Source organism: Euleptes europaea, chromosome 19 (genome assembly GCF_029931775.1).
Source record: "Euleptes europaea isolate rEulEur1 chromosome 19, rEulEur1.hap1, whole genome shotgun sequence".
In the NCBI taxonomy this organism is placed as follows: domain Eukaryota; kingdom Metazoa; phylum Chordata; class Lepidosauria; order Squamata; family Sphaerodactylidae; genus Euleptes; species Euleptes europaea.
The window spans coordinates 12,797,141-12,816,487 of record NC_079330.1 but is presented as its reverse complement, the minus strand read 5'-3'; the positions used below and the strand labels follow the sequence as shown (position 1 = coordinate 12,816,487).

The 19,347-nt window shown below is 47.4% G+C and overlaps 1 protein-coding gene across 1 annotated transcript in view; it reads right to left on the bottom strand.

Annotated features, from left to right (window-relative positions):
- Positions 1 to 19,347, bottom strand: part of AJAP1 (adherens junctions associated protein 1) — a 137,142-nt gene that overhangs the window by 72,384 nt on the left and 45,411 nt on the right. The window contains exon 2 of the mRNA XM_056864895.1: positions 8,030 to 8,727. Within this exon, the coding sequence (XP_056720873.1) occupies positions 8,030 to 8,727 (698 nt within the window). The remainder of the gene's footprint in view (positions 1 to 8,029; positions 8,728 to 19,347) is intronic.

The window sequence follows — 19,347 nt, the reverse complement described above, 5'->3', positions numbered from 1 at the left end:
TCTTCTTAATTACCATTTTCGCAACAACGGTCATAAACAGCGAATCTAGAAACTAAGCATTCAGGCTCCTGATTAGTACAGGTCTTGTGCAAAGACACTGCAGAAGGACCTCGGAATATGATTGAAACAATAGAGTAGGAGAGATTTCCTTTCTTGTTAAAATCAAGTAGTCCCACCCAGTTTCCAAAAGCTGAAGAAATCACTCACTCCTAACCCCAACAGATTTATTTTAAACAAAGGTAAGAGTAAAACTCTCCACCCTCACAGAAGCCCACCTCACGTTTCGGCAAGCTTTCAGTGTGCCTACTGACTAGAAAAGTTCAATCCCAGACTGGGGACTCGCACAGTGATACAACAAGCAGCCTCTTGGTGAGATCTGCCAAACCGCCACTCAGAAGAAACTGAACGCTCCATTCACAACTGATAAAGAGTCGGGACACCCAGAGAAAGCTGCCTCAAAGGAGAGAAAGCCAGAGCAGTAACTCATCCAGAGACGTAGTGGGATGCCTCTTCTGCAGGTGGATCCTTCCGATTTGCCGGAATCTCTAGTTTGTTTCTTATGCCACTACCAATACTGCAGAGTACACTTGTGGTGCACTAACAGAATAAAAGGTAGAAGATGTAACATCAGCAGACCGAAGTCAAGATTGTAAATAATGCATTATCTATTGGCTGTAAGACTTAGAAAGTTTTACTAAAATAAGGCTTTTTTTAAAAAAAAAAAGCAAGGAAGGAAGAAAGAAAAGCCTTGTCATTTTCTCAGGGTCAGGGAGAAAAGTCTAGCAACTTGTGTCTTTCTCTCTGCTCTTAGCTGCCGAGAAGGGCTCTGTAAAACTTGCCCTTTCTGGTTTATTCCCAAGGATACATGGGTGTTTTCTCAGCATTAATGTGTGTGGGTGGATCCCGTTCCACTTCAAGCTCACGTCGAAACATGTTGCTAATAGCAACGGAGCTTGGGGGAAAACCTACATCGCCACGGTTCACATGGCGGGGGGAAAAACATGCGCCTCCCGCAGGAGAAGGGGTGGCCACAGCTGGCAGCTGGGAGCCTTTGTCAGGAGCACGGTCCTTTTGCCCTTCCCCCAAACCTCCCCGACTCAACCAGAACTGCAACAGGAAACCTCCCCGTCTGAACTGCTCAAGTCTGAAAAGATGAGGCTGAACCGGTTGGACTATCCTTTCCAGTCCCGCTCGCCTTCACCCTTCAGACAGCCCACAGTGACCCAACCTGGCTGCAAATGCTTCTGGGTGCAAATGCTTCTGAGCCAGCACGGTGCAGTGGTTAAGAGCGGTGGTTTAGAGCTAGGATAGCCAGGTCCCTCTTCGCCCCTGGTGGGGGGTTTTGGGGGCAGAGCCTTAGGAGGGCGTTGTTTGGGGAGGGAATTCAATGCAATAGAGTCCAATTGCCAAAGCAGCCACTTTCTCCAGGCGAACTGATCTCTATCGGCCGGAGTTCAGTTGTAATAGCAGGAGATCTCCAGCTAGTACCGGAGGTTGGCAACCCTATCTGGAGCAGTAGACTCTAAATTGGAGAACCAGGTTTGAGTCCCCATTCCTCCACACAAGCGGTGGAGGCTAATCTGGTGAACTGGGTTGGTTTCCCCACTCCGACACATGAAGCCAGCTGGGTGACCTTGGGCTAGTCACAGCTGTTTCAGCCTAACCTACCTCACAGGGTGTCTGTTGTGGGGAGGGGAAGGTTTGATAAGCCAGTTTGATTCTTCCAGCATGCCTGTTTTTCACCATCACCTCTTTGATGACTTCGGGTCTTCGTGTTGATTATGCCTACCATTTCCAACCGTCCGAGGCCACCTCGCTGTCCCCCTGTGTTTCCCTGCATTTTCAAATTCAAGATAAAACAGGTCCTTGAAAACACGGGCAAAATGCGGGGAAACGCAGAGGGAGAGCGAGGCGACCTCTGAGGATCGGAAACGGCATGCATGGTCCAAACAAAGACCTGAAGTCCTCAGAGGGGTGACGGCGAGGGAAACAGCCGTAAATAAAAGACCCTTGACTCCATTTGATTGTGGAGGCCAGCAGTTCTCCAGGGCAGTGGCCCACCGGGAATGTTCCCAGAGAGTTAAATGGCCAGTCCACCCCTGGATATGATGTCGCCACTTGATGTCACCACAATGTTTAGTTGGTTAAAAACTAGCCCTCTCATGTTTCGTAGCGCTATTACTTTTGGAGGGAGAGATGAGGAGGAGACGCAGGGTTGCCGACTGCAGTGGCAGCCATGTGGTTCCTGTAGTGTCTAGTTCTGGCCTGAGAGATAGGAACAAGTTAATATGTCCTCTTTCCAAAGATGAGTCCATTAGAGAAATTAACCTGGCTCCAGATTAGAATGCAAAATCTCGTAACTCCTTTCTCTGTGTCTTTTTAAAAAGATGAGTATCTTTCTTGCCGTACGAGCCGCAACCAACGTTCTGTGGATTTAATTTGCTCAAAGCGCACCCAGCAGCCTCCCAATTTAACTTTAGAAATCGCAACCATAATTTGCAGTAAATGGAAAGTCCACTTCCTCCTCCATATCTGCTGAGCAAATGACAGCAGTGGGGAGCGTTGCAAGGAATGAGCCCGGCGCTTAAATTTGATTATGCCGACGCGGCACAGTTTTACTTCGTTTACAGACAAGCCCCCATTAAACCTCCAAGGAACAACCTCGCATTAAAAAAAAAAATGATCAGGAAGAGACCCAATTGGTTCATTTGCTAAACATTTTCTTGGAACTCCTGTTTTACTCCACAGTCAACTGTGATCTTTTCCTTGACTGGTGAACTGCTCTCAACAAAGGTCTCTATGGCCATTTATGCATGGGTACTTTCACTCACTTTCGCCTCCCATCTGTCTCGGTTGTTCCTTGGAGTTATGCATAGGATTGACAAGTGCCCGGTGGTGGCGGGTAAAATACCGCCAATCCACTGGGCTGCCCGCCGACCAGCTGAGGGCCGGCGGGCACCGCGGGCACGCTCACATGCACAACGAGCCTATGTCGCTTCTGGGTTTACCCAGAATGTGGATGTGGATGCTCTAGCAACTTTTTTTTGTTTCCATAGAGTTTCGGCCGAGATTGATAGAGCGTCCGCATCACTTCCGAGTAAACTGGAAGTGACGAAGATGCGCGGGCACGTGGGTGCATCTTACCAGGCACGCACCACATGCTCCAAAACACGCCCATGGACCAACAGGACCTGGTAAGCCTAGTTATGCATGAGTTGTCCCTCCATTCGAGATGACCTCACTGCCAGACCTCACAAAACCTGGGACTCCCCATCTCTCTGTTAACCCGATTCTTCCCTCTCCCCTGAGCTCAGCCCGCTTAAAATCCCCATGCATAAGGCAAAGCTTGGGACACAGAAGCTTGGTTTCTCTCAAAGCAAGTAAACCGCCAATTACAAAACAGCATATCAAGGGGCAGGGATTTGAATACTCCCTGCTTCCTCAGAGTTCTTTCTGAGCAGAAGGCTTTTAAAACCAAGGCTTGGGTCCCCACCCCACCCCGTTCCTTTCAAATGGTTCCGGCTTTTGTTCTTAAAATTCCCTTAAAATGCTTTTTTATGTGGCAATTGGGTTTTTTTTGGGGGGGGACTTTTCTCTCACTACAGCCAATTATAAAGCATCATTTCAAGGGGCAGAGATTCAAATACTCCCTCATTTGAGCTTGGAGACTGCTGGTGCATAGACTCCCAACAGGAAAGTGTGGGTCCAGCAAGCAACGAACCACAGGTAAAACTCCTAGGCATACCTATGGGGATTGGGGAGATCACTTAGGAGATGAGAAGTGGTTTTAGAATCATAGAATCATAGAGTTGGAAGGAACCACCAGGGTCATCTAGTCCAACCCCCTACACAATGCAGGAAATTCCAAATTACCCCCCCCACACACACACACACACAGTGACCCCCTACATACCCAGAAGATGGCCAAGGTACCCTCCCTCTCATGATCTGCCTAAGGTCATAGACACAGCATTGCTGACAGATGGCCATCTAGCCTCTGCTTAAAAACCTCCAGGGAAGGAAAGCTCACCACCTCCAGAAGAAGCCTGTTCCACTGAGGACCTGTTAGAAAATTCTTCCTAATGTCTAGATGGAAACTCTTTTGATTTAATTTCAACCATGTTTGGGACTTTTGTTTTGGGCTGAGGAGAATCTGGGGTTGGTTTGGGTTGGGTAGGTTCTCCAAAGGCAGGAAAGGGGTGGTGGGATACACAGCAGAACCACACCCGACTGAGAGAACATAATAGCATAACAAAGGCCCTGCTGGATCAGACCAAGGCCCATCAAGTCCAGCAGTCTGTTCACACAGTGGCCAACCAGGTGCCTCTAGGAAGCCCACAAACAAGACAGCTGCAGCAGCACCATCCTGCCTGTGTTCCACCGCACCCATAGGCATACTCCTCTGATACTAGAGAGAATAGGTATGCAGCATGACTAGTATCCATTCTAACAGCCATGAATACCCCTGTCCTCCATGAATATGTCCACTCCCCTCTTAAAGAGAGGGACTGTTAGAATTTATCAGTGGAGGTGATTTTCCCTTGAGCAGGCAGAGCCTTGGATGGGGGTACAGGGCTTGGAAGTAGGATTGATTTGAGGATAGGCAGGGGAATGGGACAGGGTAGCATATTATAAGGCAAAGTTGTGGCTTTCAAACTGTTCTGGAGAATCCTGGAGTTCCTTGCAAGTTCAATAGGGGTTCCTCGATTAGAAGGTGTGTGTGTGTGTGTGTGTGTGTGCGCACGCACGCGTGTGTGTGTGTGTGTGCAAAGTGCCGTCAAGTCACAGCCAACTTACGGTGGTCCCATAGAGTTTTCAAGGCAAGTGATAGGGTTGCCAGCTCCAAGTTAGGAAATACCTGGAGATTTTGGGGGCAGATCCTGAGGAGGGAAGGGTTTGGGGGGCGGAGGGCCTTCAGTGGGGTACAGTGCCCTAGAGTCCACCTTCCAAAGCCGCCATTTTCTCCAGGTGAACTGATCTCTGTCAGCAGGAGATCTCCAGCCACCACCTGGAGGCTGGCAACCACATTCGTACTCCACCTTAACCCCCTGCTCAGATTCTAACTGCAGCTACCCAGGCTACTGGAAAAAAGACTTGCAGAGAATATATCACTGGCTCTACTTGCATTTTCGCTCATTTGGGACAGACAGTTTACAAGCTCAGGAACTGCACAGTTCCCTGGAGCTGGGGGCGGGGGGGAAATCCGCCTCCAGGAGTTTTGTACAGGTCTCTTCGAGTTGCAGTTCAAATCCCAGCCTGGGACTAAAAGCAGAGCAACGTTATTCATTTCCGTGCCATTTGCTTAAGCGTTTGCTGAAAGGTTCTCCCTCATTGGGCATGCAAACTTTGACAGCCAAACTTTAAAATGCTCCAGAATGCGGCTGGTTGCTGTCTAGGCATCTACGAGCATTCCTGTAAAGAGAAGGCAGCTATGACAGATGGGATTCGGAAGGTCTTTCCTCAAACCGTTGGCCCCCTTGCCCACTCTGCTATGTGCTCACAAGTCATGCTGTTGGCATGCTTGAAAGTTAACTGCAGAATAGAGCTGGGCAGGCCAGTGTAGGGATGCTGGCCTCCAGGCGGGATAGGGTTGCCAAGTGCCAGGTGGTGGCGGGCAAGCCCCCTCCAATCCACCAGCTGAAAGTCGGCGAGCAACGCATGCATGCATGCCTGCCCACCGCGCCACATCACTTCCAGTTTACACCCGGAAACACCGCATCGCAAGGGACCTTTTACTATTCAAACTTTCAGTTTGAGTGGTAAAGGCCCCTTGCGATGTGGCAACTCCAAGTATAAACCGGAAGTGACGCGATCGCGTCGGCACGGCTACGTGCGTGTGCGATCTTGCTCACCTCTGCCCCAAAAACCTCCCGTTGGAGGAGAGGAGGGTCCTGGTAAGCCTAAGGTGGGACCTGGGGATCTCCACCCCCAAACCTCCAGGAATTTCCCAACACAGAGTTGGCATCCATATTAGGAAGGCATATTCCACTAATATTCCAAAATGAAAGTATGCCTTCCACTGTAAGCTTGAACATATGAACACATGAAGCTGCCTTCTACTGAATTAGACCCTTGGTCCATCAAATTCAGTATTGTCTACCCAGACTGGCAGCGGCTCTCCAGGGTCTTAGGTAGCAGTCTTTCACATCACCTACTTGCCTAGTCCCTTTAACTGTAGATGTTGGGGATTAAACCTGGGACCTTCTGCACGCCCAGCAGGTGCTCTACCACTGAGCCATGCCCCCTCCCCTGCTTGAGCAGGTATGGAACCTTTCCTCACAAAGAGATATTTCTTTGCTGTTCTTTCACAGTCTCTGGGACATGCATACAAGAATTGAGAACCTTCCCCACAAGTATTCACAGAGAGCTGTTGTTGTTGTGTTTTATGGCTTGGATTCACTTTGGAAACCAAGTTTGGGCTGCATGGCACAGTGAAGACATAATAGATTACTCAAAAAATAATAAGAGAGCCCCCCCACGTAGTCATCCAACCATATCCAATATGGTCACAGATTCGTTGTGGATGAATATATGTTTCAAATTAACACAGAGAAATGAAAAGGATCCTCACTTTGTCCTGGTTCTATTTCCCACCAAAATAGGTTGTAATAATGCACTGTGAAATTTGCGAGAGGCGCTCAGCTCTCGTTGATAAAAATAACCCAACAGTTAAATTTATTTTCATTACTGAAACTGCCATGGAATAGGCTTTTCCATGATCAACTATTGTGTAGCTGGTTGTACAAGCTTCAAATTGTCCCCACGAAACTATTATGTTGCTGGAATTATATTGACAATAAGTTGCCATGAAGATGTTTTATGAGATTTTAATACATAATTGTCTTATACCAATTGGCTTCGTCATTCATGGGTTTCCTACCAGGTGGTGCATCTCTCCTTCTGACCACCATTACCTAAAGGTCCAGCCTGCCTATCTATCTGTCTGTTGGTTGGTCTGTCTGTCTGTGTATCTATATATCAAAACCTTTATTAGCATAAACAACATCCGCAAAGAGTGTAATCATACAATTTCACTCAACAGAGTTTACCTGTTCCTGTTTACAATAACGTTCATGAATCCACATTGCTTGTTGCAAAAACTTGACTACATGGTCAATTGTGGCCATATCCTGGGTAGACAAAGGAAAAGCTGCCTTGCACTCAACCAGATGCCACTCCCTGTCTGTCTGTCTGTCTGTCGGTCCGTCCATCCATCCATCCATCCATCCATCCATCCATCCATCTATCTACTGGAATGGAATCTAGACTTTCCCTGTATGAACTCAGACCCTACCACACCACACCTTCCAGAATGACAAGTGATCTCCAGACTACAGAGATCAGTTCCCTTGGAGAAAATGGCTGCCTCAAAGGATAGACTAACATCATCTGTCTGTCTGTCTGTCTGTCTGTCTGTCTGTCTGTCTGTCTGTCTGTCTGTCTATCTATCTATCTATCTATCTATCTATCTATCTATCACTGCTCATACCACTATAGCCTTGAGCAGAAAATAAATGAATAAAATAATGCCTTACTGAGTACTATGGTATTTAACTATTGCCCCTATAAATTTTGCAACAGACGATCCGATAACAGCCATGTTGCTTGCACCCTCGTACAGCCAGATTCCTCAATGGACATTTCCATATTTTAAAATAAAGGAGTAATTAAACTGGCCCTCAGCTCTTTAAATACGGGACACTCCATGAATACATGCTCAATAGTTTCAACTTTGTCATGTGAGCATCTACATGTTCTGTTTGAGTATGGCGCTTTTTAAATATCTGCCCTCCAAACCGCCGAAGGAAGGGCATTCATTCTTGCCAAAGGAAAAGCTCTTCCGAGCTTTGGTATTGTCAGGCGACAGAAATACTTCGGCAGTTGCGTCGGAAGGGCAACACCCCGACAGGACGCCGCGCACACCCTACGGGAAGTACAGGCTGTCTTTTCTTTCCCCCTCCCAGTTGCTAAGCATCGACAATTCGAATGGAACATTAACCCGCCTACACGGAAATATATTTATATCTACCTGAAGTCTCCCCCGGTAGCTTAGGCGGAGGAGCGTCAACATCTTTTCCATTGCCACCGGGAGTGGCGGGCGGTTCCATTGTGCTAACCCTAGTACCGGGGTTGTTCTTGTGTGTGCCGGTCCCTGGCCCGGGCCCTTTGGGCGGTACTGTTGTGGAAGCAGCAGTGGTGGTGGTGGTAACAATGGTGGTGGTAGTGATGGTTGGCGTACTCCTTTTGGTGCTGGTGTGAGGGAGCGTATCCGCGTCCACGGACTCCAAAGGGCTCGTCGACCCCCACACAATCACCCCGTTCTCCACAGTGGGGTTGACGATTCCCGGGACATTCCTTTTCCTCCGTTTCAAATAAGTCTGATACTCTGCCAAGGAAGGGTTGGATTCCACAAAGTGCTTGGGCCGGCCGCTTTTCCAGAGGAGGTCCACGGCTTTGTGCAGCCTTTTGGAACGAGAAGTTGGCGTTTGTCCCTTAGACTGTTCCAAATAGGGGAACGGGCGGCTCCCTGGAAGCCCACGAATCCTCGCTTGCTGCCCGCCTTTAAGGTGCCACAAAGAACTAGGGGGGAATCCGTACAAGTTAGCGGGTCTCTGCAAGAGCTGGAGCCGATGCCCTTGGCTCAACGATTCGCAGGAAGTGAAATCCATGGCAAGTCGAAACATGGCTATTAAAATCCAAGCATGGCTTCGTACGGGGCAACCTGACCTGCAGATGGACACAGGACCGTGTTAGACAAACCATAACATAAACAGTTGGTGAAGCAAACAAGTGAACATAAGAATATAAGAAAAGCCATGATGGATCAGATCAAGGCCCATCAAGTCCAGCAGTCTGTTCACACAGTGGCCAACCAGGTACCTCTAGGAAGCCCACCAACAAGATGACTGCAGCAGCATTATCCTGCCTGTGTTCCACAGCACCTAATATATTTGGCATGCTCCTCTGATCCTGGAGAGAAGAGGTATGCATCATGACTAGTACCCATTTTTACTAGTACCCTTGAATACTTCTCTCTTCCATGAACATGTCCACTCCCCTCTTAAAGCCTTCCAAGTTGGCATCACCCCATCCTGGGGTAGGGAGTTCCACAATTTAACTATGTGTTGCGTGAAGAAATACTTCCTTTTACCAGTTTTGAATCTGTCACCCTCCAGCTTCAGCAGATGACCCACCATTCTAGTATTATGAGAGAGGGAGAAAAGAGCATTAATAGATCCTGATGTTAACCCTATAAGGGTTTCCTTTCTCACCTTTGCGGTTCCAGACCAAGCTCCCTGCCTCCCACCCCACCACAAATCTCCTTTCTCTTACGTTTGACCTTCTTTTGTTGGGATCAGCCAGCACTCAACAGGGAACCTCCTGGGTTGTACATTGGTGACCTCTTGCAGTGAGTCTCCAAAGGCTGAACATAAAAGGGCAGTATTGTCCTCCCAGGTCCCAGCATGGTTTCACCACCTCAGGAAGCCCACTGACTACTTCTTGGCATATAAATACTTCCAGGTAATGTCTAACATCCATTGAGCATTTCCCTGGTTCTCCTTAGCAACAACCGGGCTGACTCATAACCCAATACCGTAATCTAGACCTCCTGAGATAAACCTGCTCCGCCGTCCAACAGGCTATAAAACTTTGCCCTTAAATGAAATGAAAGAGAGCTAGACGAGGCAGGAGAATCGCTGCACTGGGGCCTGCTGACTGGGCATGACGCACAAGCAGATCTGGCATGATCAAAAGGACCATCACAAGCAGCCCTAGGACTTCCAGGAACCTGACAGTGTTCTATGGAACCACAAATTTCTTTTATGAAAATGCAGTCCCAGCACCATTATCCAGGAAACTAGAGATTAACTGTTTCCATTCCATTTATCTCTGGAGCAGTAACACAACTCCCTTATATGAGGTTCATAAGAAATGGTGTGGTGGAAGTGAAACGAGCCACAGTCTATTCTCCACCAGCTAATCTGCAATGTTTGATCATCCTGAGCCTCGTCCTTGGGGGGGGGGGTAAGATACTGCGGACTCATTAGAAGAGGGAGCTGCTCCTTGTTGCTCTACAGTGCCACCACTGGGGATGGGCCGATGGTGGTACTGCAACCAACTCAGCAAGGTTTTTTTTCTCAGCGAGTTTTCTGTTGCCCCAGAAGGTCGGACCAGAACCAATGGGTTGAAATTAAATCAAAAGAGTTTCCGTCTAGACATTAGGAAGAATTTTCTAACAGAGCGGTTCCTCAGTGGAACAGGCTTCCTCGGGAGGTGGTGAGCGCTCCTTCCCTGGAGGTTTTTAAGCAGAGGCTAGATGGCCATCTGTCAGCAATGCTGATGCTATGAACTTAGGCAGTTCATGAGAGGGGGGGCATCTTGGCCATCTTCTGAGCATGGAGTAGGGCTCACTGGGGTGTGGGGGGGGGTAGTTTTGAATTTCTTGCATTGTGCAGAGGGTTGGACTAGATGACCCTGGTGGTCCCTTCCAACTCTATGATTCTATGATTATGTGACACAAGGGACCAACGCAATCCCACGTGTACCTAAAAAGCCTCTGACAAGTGCCCAGCATTGCCCCCATCAGACCCACCTGCTCTTCCTGACCCCTCATCATCAAACCCTCCACCCCACATGTCACCGTTTGGTAATGTCAAGGGGAGAGGAGGAGAGGGCAGGGCTTGGGGAAGGCGTTGCATGGACCTCAAGATGTTACTTCCAGGGAATAACCTGTGATAATGTCACTGGGTCAGTGTGATGCTCTAGGATTTCCTGGGGGCATCCTAGAATGTCACATCAATGCAGTGACATCACTTCAGGTTGTCTGCCAGCAGTAGGGTTGCCAACTTCCAGTAGTTGGACATCTCCTGCTATTACAACTCCTCCCCAGCCGATAGAGATCAGATCACCTGGAGAAAAGGGCCGCTCTGGCAACTGGACTCTAGGGCTTTGAAGTCCCTCCCCTCCCCAAACCCCACCCTCTGCAGGCTCCACCCCAAAAACCTCCTGCCAGTGGCGAAGAGGGACCTGGCAACCTGGCACTCCCCTAACACCCTTGGCTGCAAATTTTATCCCCAGCACCCTCCTGGTGGCCTGCACTGCCCGCATTGATGAAATGGAAAGAAGCCATTGCTACAGCAGGCAGTGGAAGTCATCAGTCAAGAAACCTCTCTGCCTCCCCCACCAAGTGCATCGCTTCCTAGCCCCGAAGATTCAGCCGTTTGGAGCGGAGCGCTGTAGGAGCACCGCGCAACCAACTGGGAACCCCCAAAGGGCCTGCTCACATCCCCCAAGCTTTGTGTTTGACATCCCTCGCTCTGCTTTCTGAGCAAAAGCAATTGAGAGTCAACACAGGGATGCATTCCCATCTGCCACACATCAGCAGGTAACTCCCAGACGCCGCTGGGGAGAAGGCAGGAGTTCAGGTTTCCAAGGAGCACATGAAAGTGAGACTCTCCCTTAATAAAAACCCTTGGCCTGGCTGTCATGTATAATGGCATGTCAGACTCAATCTCCAGCACCGGCTGATTCTTTTAATACAATTTGAAATTTCCTCTCCCAGGAGAAAGAGGTAGCGATGTGCAGGAGCCATAGGGTTGCCAGGTCCCTTTTCGCCACCGGTGGGAGGTTTTTGGGGTGGAGCCTGAGGAGGGCGGAGTCTGGAGGAGGGGAGGGACTTCAATGCCATAGAGTCCAATTGCCAAAGTGGCCATTTTCTCCAGGGGAACTGGTCTCTATCGGCTAGAGATCAGTTGTAATAGCAAGACATCTTCTGGAGGTTGGCAACCCTATTCCTTAGCCAGACATCTGAACTAAGGTTAATGATATTTAGGTGACACTAATAACTGGTTTGTCTTGACCTGGATGGCCCATGCTACTCCGCTTGTATTAGATCTCAGAAGCTAAGCAGGGTTGGCTCTGGTTAGTGCTTGGATGGAAGACCACCACAGAAGTCCAGGGTTGCAATGCAGAAACAAGAAATGGCAAACCACCTCTATTCATGACTTGCCTTGAAAACCCTACAGGGTCGCCATAAGTTGGCTGCGACTTGATGATGCTTTCCACCACCAATAACTGACTTTGATTCCCACCAATACCTGACTTTGATTTCCATGTGGGGGTTTTGTCATGACCTGGATGGTTTTGTCCTGACCTGGGGGTTCCTTGAGCATTTCAATTAGCCTCACATTTCATGATTCCCACATGTTGGTCAGACATGGAAGCACAAGACCAGAAGACCCAACCAACAAATGAAAATCCCAGATGATCCCGTGGTTCTAAGGCAAGAAGACCTATGGGCCATGAAGGTCAGATAGGGTTGCCAACCTCTGGGTACTAGCTGGAGATCTCCTGCTATTACAACTGATCTCCAGCCAAAAGAGATCAGTTCACCTGGAGGAAATGGCCGCTTTGGCAATTTGACTTTATGGCATTGAAATCCCTCCCCAAATCCCGCCCTCCTCAGGCTCTGCCCCAAAATCCTTTACCGGTGGTGAAGAGGGACCTGGCAACCCTAAGAATGGAGGACCTGTGGAAAGTATCTCAGATGACATCAACATCTTCTCTCTCTCTCTCTCTCTCTCTCTCTCTCTCTCTCTCTCTGTGTGTGTGTGTGTGAGAGAGAGAGAGGTGCAGATAACAGCAGAATGTCTTTTGGAATAAAACAGCAATGTGTGGGAGTTCTGGTTGTCTAGGCAACACACTACTAAATTGTTTGGAGACAGCAAAAGGAAATGCTGTGCTCCCCAGGAGCCAGCTTCCAGTGGCATGAAGAAAAGGAAGCCCTTTGGGCATCAATAGCTGTGCTATATCCTTGGTCCATCTATCTTGGTCCATCTCCAGGATCTCAGGCAGAGGTAGGTCTTTCCCAGAACCTGTTACCTGAGATCCTTTGATTATCATTGTCAGGGATTATCATTGCCAGGGATTGAATCGCATGTGCTCTGTCAGTGAGCTACGGTCCTTACTTGTCAGATACATAGGGTTGCCAACCTCCAGGTACTAGCTGGAGGTCTCCTGCTAGTACAACTGATCTCCAGCCGACAGAGATCAGTTCACCTGGAGAAAAATGGCCGCTTTGGCAATTGGACTCTATGACATTGAAGTCCCTCCCCTCCCCAAACCCTGCCCTCCTCAGGCTCCACCCCAAAAACATCCTATTAGTGACGAAGAGGGATATAACACTTCACAGGGACTCTTCAATAAAGAGACCAGGGCTCAGTCACAATGCTTACTGGGAGCACACTGCAATTTGCATAGAGGGAAGGGGACCATATGGACAGCTGCCCTGGCCTTCATGCCCTGGCCCCTTCTACGAGGATGAAGAAACAAACCAATCAGCACATATGCGCTGCCACATGGAACAACCACCCTGCGGGTTGTGCTATCTGCACAGTGAGTGGAAGTCTACAGGCCCCCTCATGCGCCATGCAAATGGCAGGCCTTGTTAAAAATGTGTGAAACTAGGGCTGCCTGCCAACCTCCAGGTGGTTGCTGGAAAAATAGACACCACTGTGCAAGTAACACAAAGTTTTGGAAATTAGCACAGACAAGAAAAATGTAACGAAGTGCAAAAGGTATATTAATATGCTACACAATTATACAATGAAAAGGATTCTAACACACTATTATAACAACTACGTCTATCCTAAACTAAAGTGCAATGATTCATCACAATGGACATGAAAGTCTTACTAGTACAAGGTTCAAGTCTCCATACAGGTAAGATGGTAGAATATTCACTGTAATGAGATATAGTGCTGATATAACAATATATTCTTATTTTCTAGGATCCTTCATCAAGGTATCTGAACAGGAGAAATATCATCCGGAAGGGGATACGGCCGTTTCGGAGTCTTCAACAGTCCCACTTCTGATCAATGCAGATTTTCACAATTCATTCTCATCTTCAAATGTCAGAGTCTCAGCATCACATAAGGTCATGTTCCATCTTACTACTTTCGGATAGCTTTCTGAGTCCCCTGGGAATATGTTGTTATTGAATATATTATATTACTGAATATATTATATTACTGAATATATTATATTATTATATTCCCTGGGAACTCAGAAAGCTATCCTAAAGTAGGAAGATGGAACATGACCTTATGTGACTCTGACATTTGAAGATGAGAATGAATTGTGAAAATCTGCATTGATCAGAAGCGGGACTGTTGAAGACTCCGAAATGGCCGTATCCCCTTCTGGATGAAATTTCTCTTCTTCAGATACCTTGATGAAGGATCCTAGAAAATAAGAAGAATATATTGTTATATCAGCACTATATCTCATTACAGTAAATATTCTACCATCTTACCTGTATGGAGACTTGAACCTTGTACTATTGAGACTTTCATGTCCATTGTGATGAATCATTGCACTTTAGTTTAGGATAGATGTAGTTGTTATAATAGTGTGTTAGAATCCTTTTCATTGTATAATTGTGTAGCATATTAATATACCTTTTGCACTTCGTTACGTTTTTCGTGTCTGTGCTAATTTCCAAAACCTCCAGGTGGTGGCTGGAGATCTCCCGGTATTACAACTGCTCTCCAGGCGACAGAGATCAGTTCCCCTGGAGAAAACGGCCGCTTTGGCACTTGGACTCTATGGCATTGAAGTCCCTCCCCTCTCCAAACCCCACCCTCCTCAGGCTCCACCCCCAAAATCTCCAGGTATTTCCCAACCCGGAGCTGGCGACCCTAGACTCACCGCTATGAGTTCTCCCACTGGGAACCCTTCACATTTTGGAATCATGACGAAACAACATTTTAAAATACATAGGCACTCTGAGCCTTGCAGTCCATTGCCTGTCTTTCCGCTAGGACTCTCATTGGTAAAGTCTATTCTTGGCCTTTGCACTTGAAAAATAAAAGCAGGAGAATTAACCTAGAAGTGCTCTCTTCTGGCTCAGGGCCTTTTACCCTCTCCGTATACACACACAACACCAACACACAAAGGCGTTGCTTTTTCGACGGCGTATCATGAAACTAGGTGTTTTCCCTGCAACGCATTAGCGATAGAGCAGGCCATCAACCCGAGGCTTTTTCGGCGAGAGCATTTAGTGGCAATAACTATAATCAGCGAGATTCAGGGTCCCTCGCCACGCAGGAGGGATATTTACTTATTTTACTGTGGATTTTCCCTTTTGAAAAGAAGCGCACCGCGCCCCCCTTCGAGTTGGGAGAGAGTTCCTTTCTTTCCTTCCCTAAGCCTCAAATGTTCCCTTTTTTCCCCTCCCCACGGATAACTACTCTCCAGAATGCTTGAGCGGGGTTGAGGTGGCACTCGAAATATAATGAACCTCCTGGCATAAGATTTTTTCCTGCCCTCTCGGAAAGCCCGACCACAGGGTAATAGCAGAACAAATTGGTTGCATGTCTGTTTCTGTAAGAGCTAAAAAGCACCACCCAGCTGGGGCCTTTTCGGCCCATTTAGTTACTTACTTAGTTACTTGAAATGCTTTTTAACTTTCTGCCAAGTATCAGGACCCCGAGGGAAGCAACAACAGAGCACAAAAATGATATTTGTATCCATTTTAAATAAATCAGAAAAAGCACGATTGAAAAAAATGAAACCATTCCCTCAAAGGACAGTTACCAAATTGCACCGTCCATTCATCAAATTGACTTCCTTTTGCAAACACATCCTGGTAGGAAGGCTGCCAGCTCCAACCTGGAAAATTCCTAGGGATCTGGAGGCAGAGCCTGGGGAGGGGAGGATTTAGGGAGGGGAGTGGTTATTATAGTTATTGCCACTAAATGCTCTCACCGAAAAAGGCTCGGGTTGATTGCCTGCTCTATCGCTAATGTGTTGCACGGAAAACACCTAGTTTCATGATTAGCCGTCGAAAAAGCAACGCCTTATGTAGTTACTGAAGTGCTGTCCTCTACTGCCATCTTGCCCTGACCTGGATGGCCCAGGCTAGCCTGATCTCGTCAGATCTCAGAAGCTAAGCAGGGTCGGCCCTGGTTAGTATTTGGATGGGAGACCGCCAAGGAATACCAGGGTTGTTGTGCAGAGGAAGGCACTGGCAAACCACCTCTGTTAGTCTCTTGCCATGAAAACCCCCCAAAAGGAGTCGCCATAAGTCAGCTGTGACTTGACGGCACTATTCACACACACACAAGTTTCACAGTAGTAAGCACGAAGTATGGTAGCACAGATATAATGCACAAACTGTCATCCTAGATAATGTACCATTTCAACTTTTCTTCAGTGCACACTATGAGAAGAATCCAATGGATATTGATATGGTATAGTTTGTCTTATCTCGCTGATGACAGTGCACACTGAAGAAAAGTTGAAACGGTACATTAACTAGGATTCCTTTTGAATGTGATACAATGTTTTGCCTATACTCACTTTTGTATACCTGTTTGAGTATAGAGGCGTTTATTTTCTATTATAACTGCCAGGTAATAGCAGAAGAAAGAGCCCCGTGGTGCAGAGTGGTAAGCTGCAGTACTGCAGTCCAAGCTCTGCTCACGACCTAAGTTCGATCCCAAAGGAAGTTGGTTACAGGTGGCCGGCTCAAGGTTGACTCACCCTTCCATCCTTCTGAGGTCGGTTAAATGAGGACCCAGCTTGCTGGGGGGTAAAGGGAAGATGACTGGGGAAGGCACTGGCAAACCACCCTGCAAACAAAGTCTGCCTAGGAAACGTCGGGATGTGACGTCACCCCATGGGTCAGGAATGACCTGGTGCTTGCGCAGGGGACCTTTACCGTTAATACCAGAAGATCTCCTGCTATTACAACTGATCTCCAGCCGATAGAGATCAGTTCACCTGGAGAAAATGGTCACTTTGGCAATTGGGCTCTATGGCATTGAAGTCCCTCCCCTCCCCAAACCCTGCCTTCCCCAGGCTCCGCCCCCAAAACCAAACCGGTTCTACAGATTAGAGTCCGCTGCTCTTAACCACTACACCACACTTGCTCTCAACTGTCCTGACTTATTCTAGTGACATCTAGTGTAGGCACATATCCTGTTCATAGCCTGATGCTAATCTGATGTCATCACTCAGATGGTTGAGTTTGAAAGGAGGAAGCAGTCAGAGAGGAAAGGTAACTCAGAAGTAGAAACAAGCAGAGGAAATGATGGTGCCCAACATGAGTTTTAAAGGCTGAATATTTACATATTCTGGTTGGGGGGGGTAAATTTATTACCCTTCCGTAGTATACAGCTCCTGCCACAGTATTTCAATTTCAATTTCTCTTTCAATTCAATTTATTTACAGTCAAAGACCAGCAAAATCTGATATAATACCCCCCCAAAAAAGTTAAAACTATCAGATATTATTACTACAGTAAAATGATAACCCCCTGATCTAAAATGATAAATCCCTGATCTAAATACATGGCTAATAAATGCTACTCCCAACACTACAGTCATAAACATATCCACATACATATACCTACTTACGTACAGATATACATATTGTATATATGTATATATACTACAGTATATCTTTTCTACTCCAAATCAAAAATGGCAGGTTAATGGCAGAGCCCCAGAAGTGACTGCATGTATTCATATATTTCTTGGTGAAATACCCATGCACGGAGTACTTTGCTATGCAAATGAATGTGAATTGCAATGTCAATTTTCCAGCAAAGCAAACAAAATTGGAGGAAGAAGGGATCTCGGCAGGCTGCCTTAATTAGCCAGAAAAGGTTATTTCACCAGGCGAACTTCCACTCTGAAAACAGTGTGCGCTGCAACACTTCAACAAAAACGGAATTTGCAAGTGTAATGTCCTCAGGCTGTAGCTTGATCACATAAAGTGTGACGCCACTTGATAAGGTGACTCCACCGCTCTCTTCCCTCGTTCGATGTCAGAAGCCACTGGAGGCTTAAGAAGTTCACTCTCCAAAGTAACCACTTTCTCTTGTTTCCCGTTCATTGATCGTCCTGATCGGTTCCCGCGACGGATGAGCAGATTCCAGCAGTTCGGTCTCCTTTAGGGTTTGAGCTCTCTCCTATCCTGGAGGGTGTGACCTAAATAGCTTGCGTTAATGTTTGCAAAGGACAAACGTCTGGGCTTTAAGACATGATCCGGGCGCTAATAGAACAATCTCAAAGTGCCAAGATTGCATTTCAGACTCAGGTCATTTATGCATGGTCGCTTTAACCTCCTTTATTCCCTGTTTCAGCCAGGATCAAATTTTTCTGTATGCACATTACCCCATTCCTTGTCAGCTCAACCCTGTTTCAACTAAAAATGAACCTGGCTTTTCCCATTCCTCTTCTGGCCCAAATTTAATCGTTCATCCTGGCTCATTCCAGAATCACTGAGCGAGCATACAACATTCTCGGGTTGAGCAAGTTCGCCCCACCTTTTTCCAAACCCCTCTTCAAGGCAGCATGCGGATAGCCCAACAGGGGAAGCACAGAAGATTGGCTTCTCTCACAGCCAATCATGAAGCAGTGTGTAAAGAGGCAGGGATTCAAGTGCTTCCTGCTACCTCGGAGCTCTTTCTGAGCAAAAGAAAGGCTTTTTAAAAGTGAGGCTTGGATTCCCCCCCCCCCCTTCTTTCAGATTGCTCCGTTTTTTGTTCTTAGTTCTTAAAATGCTTTTTTATGCGGCAGTTGGGTTTGGGGGGAAGGAAATCTCTTGCGAGGAAAGCCAGTTACAAAGCAGCATTTAAAGGGGTGGGACTTGATTTGAACTTGGGAGACTGCTTGTCTGTATTCATGCTTCCATAAGCACACAGTTTCGTCCCTGATCATTCCAGCCAATTCATACAGTTTCTCCCAACCCGGGTTACTTTGATCCTGGCTGAAACAGGGAATGAAGGAGGTTAAAGCGATCGTGCCTAAATGACCTGAGACTTGGCCAGATCAAAAGTCCCTTGGAACGGGGGGGCATCCTATGAGCAGTACAGAGGGGGGCCTTATTTCGATTGCAAAATCCAATCTGACTGGATTTTGCAGCTCTCCCTAGTTCGTTTAAGAATTTGCATCCTGCTTTGAAAGAGGGTGTTGCAAGGGAGGCCCGCCCCCAACTGCGACCCCTGTAATCGTGTCCCCCAAAAGACCCTCTGATATAACTGCCAGAGGCTTGGATAAAATAATCCAGGTTGATATTAAAACAGGGTTCCCTAAACTAGCAGGGATTTCCTCTGGACGCTCCCAGTTTCCTGGAATGCCCCAAAGGGCACATTGATTAAAGGCCTACTGTCCTCAGCCTCCAGAAGATTCATCACTAGGGTTGCAAGCTCCGGGTTGGGAAATACCTGGAGCCAATTACGAAGCAGCATTTCAAGGGGCAGGGATACAAATACTTCCCGATTTGAGCTTGGAGACTGCTGGTGCATAGACTCCCGACAGGAAAGTGTGAGTCCAG